Below are 17,266 nucleotides of genomic sequence, written 5' to 3' on the forward strand. Positions count from 1 at the left end.
GTTAAGCCACTGTCCAAGATGATTAGCTATGGGTATGGTACACTGGCGAACGCTCTTTGCGTAACGAAACTGAAACAGACAAGATATTGCTGGTGTCTGGAAATTGTTCCCCCTCAAGGGACATCTAGCGCGTCTGTGTTGTTGTAGTGGATGCTCCTTGCAGCTTGGGTGAGGAGATATGGTGTCTTGGTTTCGTTTCCACTCATAGCACGTCACCAATTACCGGTAATCCGGACAACGCTAGGCTCTTGAAGCCATTAATCAAAATAGCTCTCCTGAGCCGCGGAAGAATGTTCAGGCTCGTGCTGCAACCGTGCGCCTAATTGCAATAACGCGCTGGAGATGCATAAATTTATGCTCGTTAGCGAGAGCTTTCCCTAGCAGGTGCTCACCCTGTTGGGGCGCGGAAGCCTGATAAATGAACTTCCCTGGAAGCTGGTGCCATTCTGCGAAGCCTTTGTGTATATTTTCGTGTATTCTATGCACAATTTCACATTCCATTTCTATAGAATTTATGATCAAAGAATGAATTTGTGGGTTGTCGTCCATTGAAGTTGCATAGCCGAAATATCGCTCAAATATTAAGTGCTCGAGGTGATTTTTTCCAGAGAACCGGTATTTTTCAGTAAACGTGTTCCAAAGTCCTGAAGTAACACAAGAAGGTTTTCACGTGAAGAAGTAGAAAAAGCACGACAAAACCTTTAAAAATATGAAATCCCCAACAACCATCGCATGAGACGTCCGTACCATAAATCTCATCTTAAATTACACGTTACCCGGCCCGAATATCACCAAGCACTCTTTGGATGGTGCGCTTTGTAGCTCTTCGCCCGAACAATTTCAAACATTTTCCGTTTCATGCCAAATTCGTCTATTTAAATCTCGTTGCCGAATGCCCACATTGTATGGGTGCGCCACATGAAACGCGGCGATAGAAACTTGCCCGATTCGGAATTCGTCAAAGTCACGCCGCGCGTATGGCTACTTGCTCCTCGCTCACCGTCGCTGCCCCGATAAAAGCTACCAATGTGCCCGAAATCGATATCACATTTGCAATTGCTCAACCGATAAATTCGATACGGCTTTGCGGTAGGGTGCCTCTGGCTCGCTCTGGCACAGTCAGCCTCCGCCAACGTGGTGCTGCGTGCAATCGTCTCGATGCGCGGCAAGGATCGGGAGCTGTTTAAATATCAATTTATTTTGCTTCCATCACCGTGTGCTCTTGTCGCTCCCGGCACAACCCGGTTTCCCGGGAAGTTGCCGAACGGTTGTGTGATGCAGCGCGCACAATTGCCGAGCCCGGAAGTGGTTTCAGCTGTCAAACAGCATGCTCTAACAATGTTTGAAGCGGTTGTATTATTTTTTTGTTGTCAAATTTGTTCTACCAAAGCGGAGACATGCTTGGAAATGATTTTCCCGGCACTGAGGGCATTCAAAGCGGCGTGGGTCGCGTTCCGAAGCGGTATTGTCGATGGTAGATAAGAGTTTTCCACAAACTGTATCGTTCGAGAACGTCGTAAAGCGAGTTATTTAACGGATCCTATTATGTATTTTATTTTGAACATTGTTTTAAAAGCAAAATAATAATTATTTCCACTTTAAAATGGCAAATTTAACCAGTGTCACTAAACAAGTGTACCAAAGACATGCTAAGAGCATGAAACGCTAAAAAGCATTCTATTGCTGTGCCATAATTTAACTCTACTTTATGAATGGAAACTTCCCAACAAAGCAGCACCGTTGATATAAATCACTACCTGTCGCCAACTCACCATGCCATCCCCAGCTCTTCGCAAAATGCATACAAAACTACATCCACTACGCTTGAGACGATGATACAGCCCTGGTTCATAAATAATAAAACTTTAACTACCATAGCTAGAACAACTGGCAACCTGTTTCCACTTGTTGTCAACTGGCCACGCACACGATAAGGTGTTCTAGCGAGCGAGATCCACTTGCCAACCAACAATGCAAGGGCTAAGAAAGTCGACCGAAACTTTACACTCTAATCTCGAAAGGAAATCTCCACCCTGGACTTCCCAGCCGAAAAGGCGTCGCCCCTAAAAGAGATGTCAGCAGCGGAAGGTTCCTCGACATTAGTCGTCACACTGATGATATTGCAAAAGTGAGCTACCGGTGCTTGTGCGGGATGAAATATTTATTGAGCACAATAAAACCGGTCGACAGCTTCACTCACACGCACCGCCCAGTCCACGAATTGGCTACATCCGGTGCAGAAGAGCTCTCGCTTCGGTATTGCCGTTGCGTTTAAGGGGACAAACTTGACACGATTACCAAGCAGTATCCTTCCGGGGTTTGTACACCATCCGGAACGGGGAAAAGGACACTCGCACAGGCAAAAGTTCACCACCGACCGGATGGAAAGTTTGTAATTCTGGTCGGACCGGCTTAAAGTCCCGTCCGCGCCGTTCGCAAGGTGTGTCGGGTGTTTGTGGTCGAGCGGTTTTGGCATCCCTGGGCTGGGAAGGCTTAAGCTGTTTACGGCAAGGGACGTAGAGCATGGGACGGTGTCTAGATTGTATGCGTTGGGCAAATATTTTGTCACTTACATCCTTGGCGGCAGCCGATCGGACGGCCTATTGTTTGCCGTTTTCGCCTCACCGTCTCAGAGGGGGCGGATTGCGCTCGGGAAACTTTTCCAACCCGTTCCAGGACAGAGCAATCGCAGGCAGGACGTTCTCGTTCACCTCATTTGCTTCACTTAATATTCTCAACGATCGTTATTTTCGCTCCACCACCGCTCAAGTGGTGCACCCAGCCTCACGCCAGATGACACCGATGCAAACACAATCACACGAGCACAAACACAAAAAGGCCTGAGCATCCTTAATTTGCACAGCGCATATTATCGAATCACGAGAAACGGTTATCGGCAAAGGAAATTTTGCTTTCACTTCCAAACCTGGAATGAAGGTACCGTTTCCCCCCGATGTTTCCTTCACTTTTCTGCCAACTCTTCACTGCTGCACCATTGTCGTCAGTACCGAAAAAGCACCTCATACACACATACACACTCTCATACACACTCTACCCTGCACCACACCAGCACACACTAATGGTACAATTAATTATCCCGCTTCTCGCTTACTGCTGACGATGCTGCTTGTCGATGCTGTCTCAGCGTGCCTTCGCTTCTTTAATCCGCGCCATACTCGCAGCGGGGAATATGTTGGTAGCAGCCAAAGTGCCTATCCACCGTACGGAGAGCAGGGTACCGATTCGTCCGGAAGGGATGGATATATTCACGGGATAAATTTGGTGACTTTACCGGTGCTCGTTAAGAAGCTTTCCCGGTTGAACACGCGTGTGCACACAGAGGCGTGCAAAACGGAGAAGGAAGTGAGCAAATGACGACAACAACAACAACAAAAGCAGAAAAAAGCATAAGCACAACAAATTAACGACCACTCATAACGATCAGGGGAACTTTGCACCATAATGCGGTTTGGCTAATGGGGGAAATTGATACTGATTTTCACCCTACCGGAACGCGCACCACAGATTACCGCAAGCGCCAAACACAGGCTGGGACCACACTCTGCATTATCGTGAGCAGTATTTTGCCATCGATCATAATTTTAAAGTGCACAATTTGAACAACCTTTGGCTAATTGCAGTGAAGCGTGATTTTGTTTTGATTTGGAGAAGATTGTAATTCTATTTATCTTTCTATTACACGTTAACATTTGAAAAACAGCAGATTTTTGTCACTCTTACATCCAAATGATTGTTTTGTTATGGTGGGATCGTTTACAGCACGTACATTGGTATAATCAAGCATTAAACCCGGTAAAATGCCATTTACTAACTCGTCACCCACCGCACAAAACACTCTCTGATAATGCTATCGCCTCAGATGATTTTTTTTCACTATAAATCACATATTTTACCTTGAGCACACGTCAACAGACCGATCGCATAATGAGTTGACGGACAAACATGGATCGCCCAGAACGTTTCAGAACAATTCGCACAACCGAACCGATGGCACGGGCGTTAATGTGTGCCGACACAAACGGACCAAACGAAAACAGACACCGGAACGGGAACACGGTTTTCTTTCACTCGTCACTAGTCACACACGTCAATGTGTGTGAGTGTGTGTGCCTATCGCTCACAATCATCACTCCGAGATGTGGGTGTGCTTTTTTTCTTACTGTCGACAGACACACTCCTCTGCGTTATGTTATTCCGCATGCGACCAACGCGACAACCAGACTGAAGCGAACGGCTCGTACCGTGGCCCTCGAGAGCGCCCGCTACGATATCGATATGCTTCGTGTGCCCGTGTGCTGTTCGTGAGGGTGAGTTGTGCTTTTCGGGGTGTGTGCCGTGTTTGCCTGTCTCTGCTCTCACCGATCTACACTGTTTATCTTGGGACGTTTCGGTTCATTCCCGTGCCAGTTCTGCTGTGAATTGAGAATAATGCCATCCCATCGGTAGTGAAAACATCGATGCGGGAAGCGGGAGAGAACGTTACGCATTAGAATGCACCGAATCGCAGCATACGCTTACGGTGGTGAGTTTGTGAGAGTATAGAATTGGGGAACTTTTGCCGTGAAACAAATGCTCAGGCAAAAGCGTACCGAAATGTCGAAGGGGAAGGAAACATATCGCACCCGAGCTCAAGCATGTGCAACGAATCATAACGGCACGGAAACCGTCCTCCGCCCAACCGTGACCGAAGATGAAAGGGTGATTTAGGGGTTTGAAGATTGTTTCCAAACACCCACACAGTAGTGGTGGCGTTATAGTTAGTAAGCATCATCATCACATCGCAGCTACAAACACACTCCCACACAGACACACACCCACACACGCAATGAAAGAAAAAACCGCCAAAAACGGTAAACAATTGGTTCATTTTCCAGCTGTGAGTGAGTAGGGACCGAACATTGAAGGGATGAAATGAACCTGAAATGAAGGTGAATGAATTTTCATCACTCGACTCTCTTCTCACGGCTCACTCCTGGTTGAGCGAGTGCGCTCGATTCATCTCACCATCCTCGACGGGTGTTGTTTTCGTCTGTTTTGTTCGCTCTGAAATTCACTTTCGTTACGGTTGCTCGCCCATGTGCCCGTTTTTCGGTGACGGAACGCAGATTCGCTACACTATTGCGCTCTCGCTTGGGGAGGGAAAGGGTAATGCTGCTGCAAAGGGGTATTTTGGAACGTTTCGTCCACGATCGAACGAACGAACGAACGTGTCGGTGGGGGCGGGCGGTGTCCATACGGGAACGAAACCCTCTGCCCTGGCCGGGAGGCTTTTTATTCAACCGCGTGTTTTACCGCTCACCGAAGCGTCGTGCCCCATTGTTCGATCTGTACAATGTGCCAGCCGCTTGCCAGTGTGTGACACGGTCGGCTACGGAGAGTGGTGCGACCGAGGGAGGCATAAAGACACAGCATGGCACCGTTCGAAAGGCGTAACTAAACCGTGCACTGCCACACCGTTCCGTGACGTTACGTTTTACAGTCAATGGCCGCTCGTTGCCCGGCACTGCTTGACCGTTGTTGTGGCTCCGTGGGGACCCCTGCCCGGGTCCAAACGTTTACTTTTGCGAAAGAGGAACGCATGAACCAGAAAAAATGCCAGCCAGCAGCGTCCGAGCCAGAAGCCTTCGCGACTTCGTGGCGATCAGTAAAATGGAATGTCCATTGTGTGGTTAAGCTGAGCAATCGCTGCAAATACCCTCGCTCCAGCGTTTGACCATAGGCCACCCGATCAACAGAGTGATGTGTGTGTATGCGCACGAGTTCGTTTGGTTTTTTGCTTCATTCTTTCTTTCCAAAAACATTGAGTCTCCTTTCCCAACAGCTAGACGAAAGACAAATTTGTACCATAAACTGTATTGAACGGTGTGTGCAGTTTACAGCACACCACGCACAAGAAGATAACAACGACATTTACTTCCACCTTCCGGAAATGGGGCGCCTGACCGGAACAGCGCTTGATGACGCATCGCAGCGTTAGCGGTGCAATGCATCGCGTCACCAACATTGGATTGCAGACCCTCGAACAATGGGCCACCGGTTTTGGAGTGCTTTCCCTTCCGCTTCGTTACTTCCCCCGCTTTTGTTTTCCCTGAACTTATGTTTATGTATATGAGGGGAGATGAGTGTTGCTAGTGCTGGCAAGGGAAAGAGCGATGCGTATGCTAAGTGCTACATGGAGCGTTCAGTTGAGTGTAACCGAAAAAAGGTTAGTTACATTTATTCCTCCATTTCGGTGACTAGTACGGAGCAGTGGTGGTGGATGAACTTTACATCGGGAATTGTTTTGTTTCAAAAACGCTCAACGTGATAACTACCAACTCAGGCCGTTGTGCTCTTCTTTGATTCTTTATTTAATAGCTTTCACTATGACTGATGTTGAAAAATTCTGGTAGCTGTTAAGAATCTATGGTATCTGTATAAAAGTAATATATCATATTTTTGTGTCTACAATTATCGTTTGAAGTTGGTTAATTCTTCAAACATTTAAAACCATCTTGCTTCTCTCTATTTTGTTTTCGTGCAACATATCCACACCATCTGGGGGCGGTCCCGTGGTACAGTCGTCAACTCGATCGACTCAATAACATGGGAACCATCATGGGTTCAAGCCTAGAATGGACCGTCCCAAAGATTGACTATCCCGGCTGTGCGTGGTAATGAATTAAGTCTCGAAAGCCTTTAATATAGGCCGGCATGACCGCGTAGGACGTTACGCCAAATTGAAGAAGATCCATACCATCGAGATCTCAAGAGTTTTCGAGATCTCTTTCCTCTGTTGAATGATTTTTTCCGGGAATCCAATAAAGTGCTTATCCAGTTTGTCGCTCATACGATCACCGTTCATCGGCATCCGTTTCGCATGACCGGAAGATAGCACAAAATATGTTTGCTTTTCGATGTGATCATTATACTTGCGTATTATTTATGTTTTACACACTTTGAATTGCAACGACGTTTTTACATTTGAATAGAAAAACTTCACGCAACGCATTGCATCATTTATTGTACCTGCTTTAATGCAAATCATGCGATGTAGTTATGCGCTAATTAAGTTATAAGAAGATCATTGTGATTCAATTAGCTACAAAAATACTGCTGTTAACAAATTAATGCAGACAAACACTATCTAAGTTTCTACTGTAAAGTTGCTGTGACTGTGAGATCAAGGTTTCGGTGCTGTTTTATGAACTTCTCCCAACAACCATTGCGGCTGGTCAGGTTTGTTGGTATGTCGTCCGAACCTTCAAACCACCGCTGTATCTCACAGCATTGAGACTTAATGCGATAATGCAAATGAAATATCTCACCTCGGACCTACTCAAATGACCTGTGATGCAATAATAAGGTAATATCAAACAGCGAGGCTTTGAGAAAACCGGCAGCTCCCGCAGCATTAGCGCACAGCAGCAGCTCTAAGGTTAGGCCCAGATTTTGCGGCCATATTTCGGATGGCAATTAGCAGTAATTCATCGTTGTCGCCTTCGTCTTCAACGCTATCTTGCCCTGTGTTTGCCGACGGTTTGCAAAGTCCGGCCGCACGCAACGACGCACATTGATCATGACCGTGGCCGTAAATCATCCGCGAGTGAATCATGCTCGAAAGTGCGCTCCGGATCTGTGCCGGTGTCAGATTTCATGGGATAATCTTTGCGCCCGGGTCTCGCATTCCGGTCCAGCACAATCGTTGAACCGATGCACGACAACAATACTGAGCAACGGAGACGCTTTGCTAAAGCCGCGAAGGTGTTCCGATGGTCGATGAAAGATTTTATTCACTGGCCGAGCGGATGAACAGCGGCGGTAGAAGATGTGGTTTGATCTCTTTGTAGAAAGATGGCATGAAATGAGGGCGACGCAGGGTGGTATATAATCGGTGTATGTGACCTACGCGACGGCAATCGACCTTCCCACGACGTAATCTGAACCCAACAATGTATACGGTGTCGCGATTACAATGGTGTGCCCTCACAACAAAGCCAAACAGGCTGCGCTGGCATGGTAAGCTTCGGTGCGGTGCGTCTGCAAGTAATGCACCTCCAGAACCGGTCTTGAAGGACAAAGCGACCGAGGAAGTTTGAAAATATGTCATAATATAGAGGAAATCAGCGTTAAGAACTAGATGAATGATAATGAAAAACAGAAAATAAGGAAAACAAATGTTATAAAGAATGTACCAAATAAACAAAATATGCCCAATAGTAAAATAGAAACAATCTTTCAAAAATTTATGGAATTTAATAGTTCGAACACTATCAATATTCTATAACAGAATAGTTTTAAAAATTTAGAAAACTGATTTTGATCTTTTTCTCGTTACTTTGTGGTGTGAAATTTAAAATGTAAAACCAAATTCTGTATTGAAGCACTATCATATATATGCTTTACATTGCGTTAAAGCAAAGCATTGCCCTTTTACTTGATGAAAGGTAACTAAATGTTATAGCGGTTATAGGAATTAAATTGAATAACAATTGTTCCTTTTACTAGATGTTCATTTAATAAGTTAAGTTACTTTAAATTAAGATAGAACGTTTTTATGCTATATTATGCTTAGCGAACGTATGAACGTATATTAACAAAACAATATTTTGTTTGGTACAATATTTATGAATCATTATATTGATTGCGGTATAGATTACACTTAAACTCCAAAGCCTGTTTTACATTAGACGTCATAGTAGCTTTGCCCAAATGAATAAAGGCGTCGTTTGGTCCTTTTTTAAAAACAGCTATGCATATCATACGGCAAAACTATGCTGCTTGACAACAGCAATGTAAATCTCGCTCTTTAACACACCCAAAGTGTAAAGAATTGACATGTAATGTATTACCAGCGACACATCAGCACGGCATGCCGAAAGCCGAGGGTCGGTATTGCTGCATTCGTATCATTCGTCGCCCGGAAGTTATCGCTATTTCGTACGTGTCAGTTTCACTGCCATCTTCATCCGGGCTGCGAAATCGTGATGGTAAAAACAAAACAGTACGCCCATCGCTTTTGCTGCCCGGTCGGGCATTGTCTGAAGATTTCCTGTCTTCATTCGCTAGATCCCAAATCCTTCACTTATCTGCGCACGACAAAGCTAGTCGACGTCTCGACCACAGCAAGGAAACGATACATTCTTTTTGCCTTCGGAAAACAAAACACATTCGCACACAAAACAATCCTTCTCCCTTTCCGCTCTTCCATCATCCGGTCACACTCAGGGTATGGCGCTTCCGCGTCTTGAACGGCAATACACCGACTACGCAAAGTCGTTTCGGTTGAGATGCATGGGGCTCCTGATACGGTTTACATTTCCGGAACAGTCAAAGCGAGTGTTTTACATAAAACCTAGGCTACGTTTTACAGTGAAACCTTTTTTTACTATTGTTTTGCCAGATAAAGTCCGCCATCGAGCTTATGTCCCTTACGCTCGTTCATTAGACGTCCTGTTCGTTCACTCCTACCTTTAAGCCAAAGCGTTCCGTAGGTTGAAGGTTATCAATAAGTGCTGACGTCGTTGTGGGTAAAACGTTTGTATTTGTGAGTATAGCTAGGGAAGAAAGAAAACAAACATTATTGCTGCGATTGTGCGACAGGCACTTACCGTACTTTGATATTCTATCTTCCGATTACCGTGATTGATTTAGTTGGAAATGCTCAATAATTAACCATTGTTTCACTGCGTATCGAATGTTCCAATGACCTTATTTAGAAGTTGCCTTTACACTGTCGCTTTGTCTCTCACCGACTCTCGCTCATTCTTTCGCCTCGTTCGTCATCATGATCGATGTCAACCCAATATTGACGCCAACTGTTTATCTTCCATGCCAGGACTCTCACATTCTACTAGCATCCTTGATGGTATTTATCCACTCTCCAAAAAATTGTGCTTTCCGGCTGCGAGCGAAAATCGGATCCGACAGCATTTTGGGCTTCGTTAGCGGTGTTGTTTGCGGTACGGCGCCTCATTATAACCCACCAATGCCACAGTAAAACCCACAATGCCAGCACGCGTCGCCGCGGGGTCGTGCAAGAGCTTTACCTATTTCCCTTTCCAATTCGTCTACCTGTATCTGACGGTCCTGCTGGTTGACAGCGAACCACACAACCCAGCACACACCGTTATCCTGCGGTGTAATCTTTTCCAATATTTGTCCCAAAAGCGTAAGTATGTTTGTGTCTGGCGACCTAAACGTCAACAACCATAAACATAAACAACCTGCCGTCACCTTCCCGCCGTACCGTGGCTACACGAAAGTGTGTATGTGTGTGGTTGAGGGCTGTATGATGCGACTGGAAGGCAATTCCTGGGACCAACGGAATAGACATACCGCTTACTAGGGCGACAACAAAGTTCGATCCCACCTACCTGTGTCATCGGCGGGCTGCGTACCTTTGCGACATTGCTCTAAAGATCTAATCTTCCGTATGTTGTCTCCTGCGTCAGGTAGAATCAGTAGCTAATTACTCGACGGATGGTTCACGAGCTTGGTGGCGTCGTCACCTGTAGTCTGCGATGAGAATGTTGTCACAGAAACGCACTTGCCGGAGCCACCATGGAATGCGGAACTTCGGGCCACGAAAGTCAATCGATGTAGTTTTTTCTTCGTTTGTTTTGGGCTGTGTTGTTTAAGTTGAAAAATGAAATAAGCACAAGAAAATTATTACTGAAATAGATATTTCACAAAAACTATATGAACATTAAATGGCACACTGTTTTACAAGCAAAACTATCACGACTACGATGTGTGGCCATGTTCAAACGGAAGGGTTTCATACTACGCAAAATGCAGTATTGCATTGAGGGGCTCGCATTGAAACAAACAAACTTCAAATCTTGAGAAAGCTTCTTACGAATTGTGGTAAATGATTAAGTCTATATGAAACAACAGAAAGGTGTGAGCAGTCTAAATCTTACTTTTATCATTTTGTATTGCGCTTGGCTTTAAAACGAAATTGTTATCCATTTAAAATGCTTTATAAAACGACTAATAAAATAAAGAAGCTTTCGTTCTTTCCGTGCTACAGACACAGGCTGTTTGAGTGCCACGATTTCTATTGCTGCAGTAACACGCAATATGACAGCTGGTTACCACAATTAAATGGTGGATGTATTCCAATGTATACTGAACGTTTCAAATTCCATAATCTCTGTAACAATTTGCTCTTCAAAAACAATAATTACAGTAATTTGCCCTACCATACTCGGGGATGTTTGAGCGTCAATCAGCCATTTACAATCTCCCTCACCATCCTATTTTTTGTGTTATTTTTACATTTACATACATTGAAACAATAGATAATAATAGACTTGACTTCGATACCGAATCAGTAGATCGATTGAATATTGTAAATAAATGTCAGTTTAGGTTCAGATATTCTCAACTGAAAAAGAGCATAACATATTTATTTGTTATTTACTTTATTGATGTCTATTTTAAATGAAATCATCATGGTAAACACTATCATACATGATTTTTGTCATTTGTCCGAAGAGTTCCACTCAATGCAGAATACGAAGTAATAGTTTAACATCCATATTTTGTTCTTATGCCTAGCTGATTTTTTAATACAGTTTCACAAAAGAACGGTCAGCGAATCATTAAACTAAAATCAGCCCTCTTACAAAAATTGCAATTTAATTGTTATTCTAGAACATTTTACGCTAATTATATTCCAAAATTGGGGACCATTACTATCTCCATAGGTTGGAACAATATTCGAAGCATTCGAATTATACTCTTATCAACCTACAAAGATCACACAGCCAAAACCATATAAATTCACCCGCTTGCTTGCTTAGTGGCAGTTGTGAAAAGTTGTCGTCGCGTGCTTTTCGCTACACAATCGGCCTGAAAATGTTAAAACGGTGCGTTTTGTTTGTGCTGTTAGTTCAGCTGATAGATAAGGTAAGTCCAGTTAGATGATTTACAATCCTCTGTACAGTACAAGACAAATCGATCTTCTTTCTTCATTTTCCAGTCCGTAGCCGTAGTACGGTTCGAGAATCTCAAGTACGAGCTGAACAAGGACTACATGCATGGTAACATATTCATCAAAAGCCAGAACGACAAGTACTCGTTCGGAGCAGACGTCGAACTGGCCAAGAAGGTTGAAGGCAGCGTAATCGTAAGTGTTTTTGTTTGGATTTATTTTACTTTTTTTATTTTGGTCAAAATCCCAATACTCTCTATGGACTTTATGATTGATGATTTGTTTCGATATGCCTCCACTACAGATTACGCCGCACGTGCAGCATCTGGTGAAGGGCGAGTACCACACGATGGTGAACATCGATCTTGACACCTGCAAAGTCGATCCAGTGATGTCGGAAAATGCGATCGTACGCACGATCGCCAAAGAATCGACCAAGTTTATTAATTTTTCGCTCATGTGCCCGTACAACCCGGTAAGCGACCCTTTGAAAAAATGCATTTATTCTGCCACCATAAAAACCATTAATTTTCACTCCGTTACATGCCACTTCCCAGGGACGCTATTTGTTAAACGACTTTACGCTCGATTCGGAAAGCCCGCTGCTGAAGCTGATTCCGAACGGCAAGTACAAGATGGAGCTGAAGGCTCACCACTATCCAACGCCAGGCTCGGCCCCGGTAATGTTGTTCATGTACTCGGTGGATTTCGAACTGTATGCTGCCGCCAGTTAAGCGAGTTTGTACGTAGGGCCGTCTCTTAACGTTGTACCCATCATGCACTCTAGAAAAATCCTTTTGTTTGCGATGCATGGGTGCAATGTTTTGCTGCTTCTTTAAAAACAAGCCAAGTAGCTTCATCACCGGAATGATGTCTATGTTTTGTTTCTCCTTTGAATGTTCTTTTCCAATAAAGCCTTGCAAAATGTGTAACAGAATTGTTGGAATGTTTATTCAACCAATCAACATATATTTGTTGGTATAACAACAAAATGAGGTGTAATGCGAAACTGTTTTCAACTGGAAATTTAAAAGCAATTGAAACAAAAATGTTTAAAAATATTTTTTTAACTCTAAAAAGAAGTCAATAAACTGTTGAAATCAATGACGAACTTAAAAGTTTTACATTCAACAGCTCACACCAGAATATAAATTAATAATCTAATAAAACCTCAATACCGACTCATTAGCATCTCCCTGATGATGTATGAACAGTTTACATAAACTTATCCTGAATTATTTTATTAAACTAACAAATGCAATTTAATAATCAGACAGAAACTTTCAACCACCATAAGACCGGTCAACATAATTTATTACCTTGTTGCGAGTGCGGGCGTGAAAAGCTTAAACTTTAATTGAAATTCGGTTCAACCTGTAGCGTTTTCTTAAAACCCATTTATCCCAAGATTCAATTTAGTTCTGCGGATGGTAAAAATTATTAATGGAAAAAACTTTCATACCGTCGCTGCTACACAGTAAAGTACAACCAGTAAAGTAGCTTCTTTAGTAAAAGCTTACAGCGAATCCGAAAGGAAAAACGGTTCGCCTTATCATCATCGCCGATTATCGTTTCATCAGTGGTAGATATGCCCGGAATGCCGCCAACCCACTAATTTCCTCCGCGTTTCAGTTCTGCAAATCCATGATTGAAACGCTAGAAAATTCGATCTATATTTACAATGAAGGTGGTTGGGGGGAGAGGGTGGAGAGATTACGGGAGCACCCTGCAATGACTGGGGGCATTCCACAAACCCGTCGCCTTGTGATACCGCACCACCCACCCCTAAAAAGCGTTCCGACTGACTGCTCTTTAATCAGCAGTCAAACGAACTTTTTCCGTCCCCTGGTGCCGTTAATTACCCTGCTAAAAACCATCAATCATAAAGTGTAGCACTATGGCGTTGGTTAGTGGGATTCGAAAACATTCCCGACACTCTGCCAAGGACGGATGAAGGAGAGAAAGGGAGAAATGCTCGACGAAGGATGGATGTTGTAAAGTTATGATAAATAATCCATGGGTTTGAATAATTGATTACATCATAAGAACCCGGGACAGATAGCATTCAGCGAAGGCAAAAATTTAATGCATGATACACGATCAGCTGCTAGACACGGGAACTAGGTGCGATGGTTCTGCAGCACATCAACACGTATGGCCATCGGTTGTAGTCTTTACAGTCCTACTTGTGTTGTTTGTTTACTTTTTTCTCTTTTCACTGTCCATTTAATGTTTCATCCTAGCAGATGGCATTTACAGCAGTAACAATCATTTTAAAAAAGTGTTCGATTACGAAATCGACTGCTATCCGTCGTGGTGTTCTCGCTAAATCAAAGCTATCGTAGAATTACAACAAACATATTTCACTACTTTGACATTATTGGCATTCCATGAAATGAGACAAATAAATCAATCCCATTCCACTCTTTCCAAATAACATTTCTTGACAAAGCAAAACGCTTTGAAAATTCCCGAAACAAAAACTCATCTTGTATCAAATTTTTCTCACGATAGGGTTGTTCAATTCAAAGAAATAATAAATCAATCGAAACTCGGTCGCCATCTTGGTAAATCCTCAACCCAGTCCCTGAAGGATCGGGCAATGATGGTCATTAACTTTACGGATGTATTATTTTTCTCCAACCGCATCTTTTCACTGTGTTCAAGGTATTGAAGAAACACGAAAAAGTTTTGTGTACTTCTCCCTATCGAACGAGTTACACTTCGATGCGTCCATTCTGTTCTCTTTTCAGTTGATTTGAACAACCGGAAATTATCCGGCGTCCCCGTTCGATTACACGTAGAGCAACAAATTACTGTCGCAAAAGCGACACTTGAATTGTTGGTGGTATACACGTCGCAACACACACACAGTCGCGCACAAACAAACGCAAACCGTGAGGTACAAGATTTAATGAAAATAAATTTACACCAAACCATGGAACCGCATGCCCGAACGCAACCAATATGAGTGTGCTATTTTCTGTGTTGAACGAACCCGGAACTGGAATAACCGTACGAGGTAAAGAGGTAGCCATCGTGGGAACGAGGGGAGTCGAGCATGGGGCAATCATTATGGTTTTGTAAATTTATTACATCATCCATCCGAAAAGGCACCGCAGCAGCAGCAACCGAAGTGAACGTCGTCGGTTTCACTGGAAAAGGATAATAAATAAGGATAATTTCTTTCATAAATAATTGAAATCCAAGTACATGGCCAAACGCAACCAGCTGGACCAAACCGTATGGTGAAAGCACCGGGAAGCTACTGAACGCTGGCAGATGAACCGCTGGGGAAAAGTTTCGACTACAGTGTCCGGAACCGTGTCAACGCATCACTGAAAGCGCGTTACCAAAGTTAAGCTATTGCTACATTTTGCCGCTGTTGTGTCAGGAAAGTGATGGGCATTAGGAAAACATCCTCCCTAAGGATTAAAACAGTCAGCATCACTATGGGTTTAGCACCAGGGTAATAACGTTCACATTAATAAAATGGACAAAAATTGTCGATTTTCCATAATTTTATCTTCACCCGCACTAACTAAACGTTAATTGAAACTTCAATAATAGTATCCCATGAGTCAGCACACACAATTTGACTCCTATATCCTATATCCTATATCAGGGGCATCCAAAATTTTCAGCTCGCGGGCCGCATTGCTTCAAAAATAACTATGTTGAGGGCCATTTGACGCTACCTTTAAATGATGAGTGAACGTTTAAATCTCGTTTTTACAACAAAATACTAACGATACTTGTACAGTTTCGTGTTACTAAAGCTTGATTTTTGTCTACAAAAAGTAAAAAATACATTTTTATTTGAATAAGTCATAATAACGTAATATTTATATTAACTCTGGCAAAGCTATTGTGGGCCGCATTATAAGCTCTTGAAGGCCGCATGCGGCCCGCGGGCCGTAGTTTGGAGACCCTTGTCCTATATCAATCCATCTCTAACCGTGATGGCTAAAAAAAGCACCACGCCACGACGAAAACCGACATCGTGCGGCTGTTTTTGGACGTCGGATAAGTCCGTTTCGGCATTTACAACATCATCGAAAGATCGTCCGGTTCCGAATGATCCTGAGTGACAAGAAGCTCCAAAGGAAACTGAAAATGAAGCCCCATGAAAAAATCGCGCAACTGGTCAAATAGTGTAAAAGTACCGGGAAAACATGAAAAAACTCGTTTGGAAGCGTACATTGCGTACCAAAGCGACAACACAGCTAAAAGCGATCATCGGACCAATACCTCCCAGATGAGTTCCATCGAAAATTTCTGGACCAATATGATGCAAAAGCTCTTACTTACTTACTTATCCGGCGCTACAATCGCTTTGCGGTCTTGGCCTGCCTCAGTAGTGTCCGAAACCGCTCACGGTCTCGCGCCTTCGTCTGCCAGTCCGTTATCCTGGCCTTAATAGCGGACACCTCCACGCCATCTCGCCACCTCAATTTGGGCCTACCACGCCTCCTCTGTCCTTGTGGACGGCCTAAAAAGACTTTACGGGCTGGGTCGTCCGCTTCCATGCGTACATCATGGCCAGCCCACCGGAACCTGGCGAGCTTGATACGCTGTACGACAGTGAGGTCGCCGTACATCTCGTATAGCTCATCATTATAGCGGATCCTCCATTGTCCTTCCACACATACATACAGAGTACAGAGAGATAGCGTTATACAATTATCTGTGTATGACGAATATCGTGATTTTCGGTGAAAACACTTATATTATACGCATTTGTGGTTAAAGTTAAGCATATTTTGGCAAATGGAGAATGAGAGTGTTGAAGGTCCCAAGTAATACAAATATTGTTACGCCCAACGGCTCACTCCACGACCGCTTAGTCTGCTTACCAATGAACCCACTACAGATTGCATCGATCGATTGGCATTGGCAATTATATTTTATATGATAGGTATTTGTTTGCCTTTTATTACATTTTGTTATATGAATCAAACTGTCATCAAACTTCTGCGTAAGTATATGTAATCGAGCACAACAATTCTAACTCTAATTTAATTAATAAAAAAAATTTTTTCTGTTTTTATTTATAAAGTGTTTTGAAAAATTAGGATTTCAAATTTCAAAAGTTCTTCAAATTGCTTTAAGCTCTCATAAGTACAACAAAAAAATTAAACTTGCTATCCTAAACATACAAATTCATGATAAAATGAATTTTAAAAACAAAATGTGTAAGGCGATACTAATATTTTTTTTTATAAACTTCGTTAATTTACCTGCACATCAAACAATCAATGAATTATATTTAAAAAAAACTCGTTTGTAAAGTGGACAGACAAAAGCTTTCGAAACAATATAACT

The 17,266-nt window shown here is 43.2% G+C and overlaps 2 protein-coding genes across 4 annotated transcripts in view; one reads left to right on the top strand and one right to left on the bottom strand.

Annotated features, from left to right (window-relative positions):
• The window catches only part of LOC1271586 (uncharacterized), a 130,217-nt gene extending 125,924 nt beyond the window's left edge, over positions 1-4,293 (bottom strand). Inside the window, exon 1 of one of the 3 annotated variants that reach the window (XM_061649441.1) lies at positions 4,182-4,293. The gene's annotated coding sequence lies outside the window, so the exon portion shown is untranslated. Of the gene's footprint in view, positions 1-3,914 lie in introns of all 3 variants that reach the window. The other 2 variants (XM_061649442.1, XM_061649440.1) reach the window with 2 other exon arrangements.
• Positions 4,294-9,771: 5,478 nt separating this feature from the next.
• Positions 9,772-12,878, top strand: LOC11175969 (uncharacterized). Its single transcript, XM_003436587.2, has 5 exons — positions 9,772-10,171; positions 11,715-11,916; positions 11,990-12,136; positions 12,246-12,416; positions 12,499-12,878. The coding sequence occupies exons 2-5, from the start codon at positions 11,866-11,868 to the stop codon at positions 12,673-12,675; spliced, it is 546 nt and encodes a 181-aa protein (XP_003436635.2). The 5' UTR covers positions 9,772-10,171; positions 11,715-11,865; the 3' UTR covers positions 12,676-12,878.
• Positions 12,879-17,266: the final 4,388 nt, after the last annotated feature.

Source organism: Anopheles gambiae, chromosome 2 (genome assembly GCF_943734735.2).
Source record: "Anopheles gambiae chromosome 2, idAnoGambNW_F1_1, whole genome shotgun sequence".
NCBI lineage: Eukaryota > Metazoa > Arthropoda > Insecta > Diptera > Culicidae > Anopheles > Anopheles gambiae.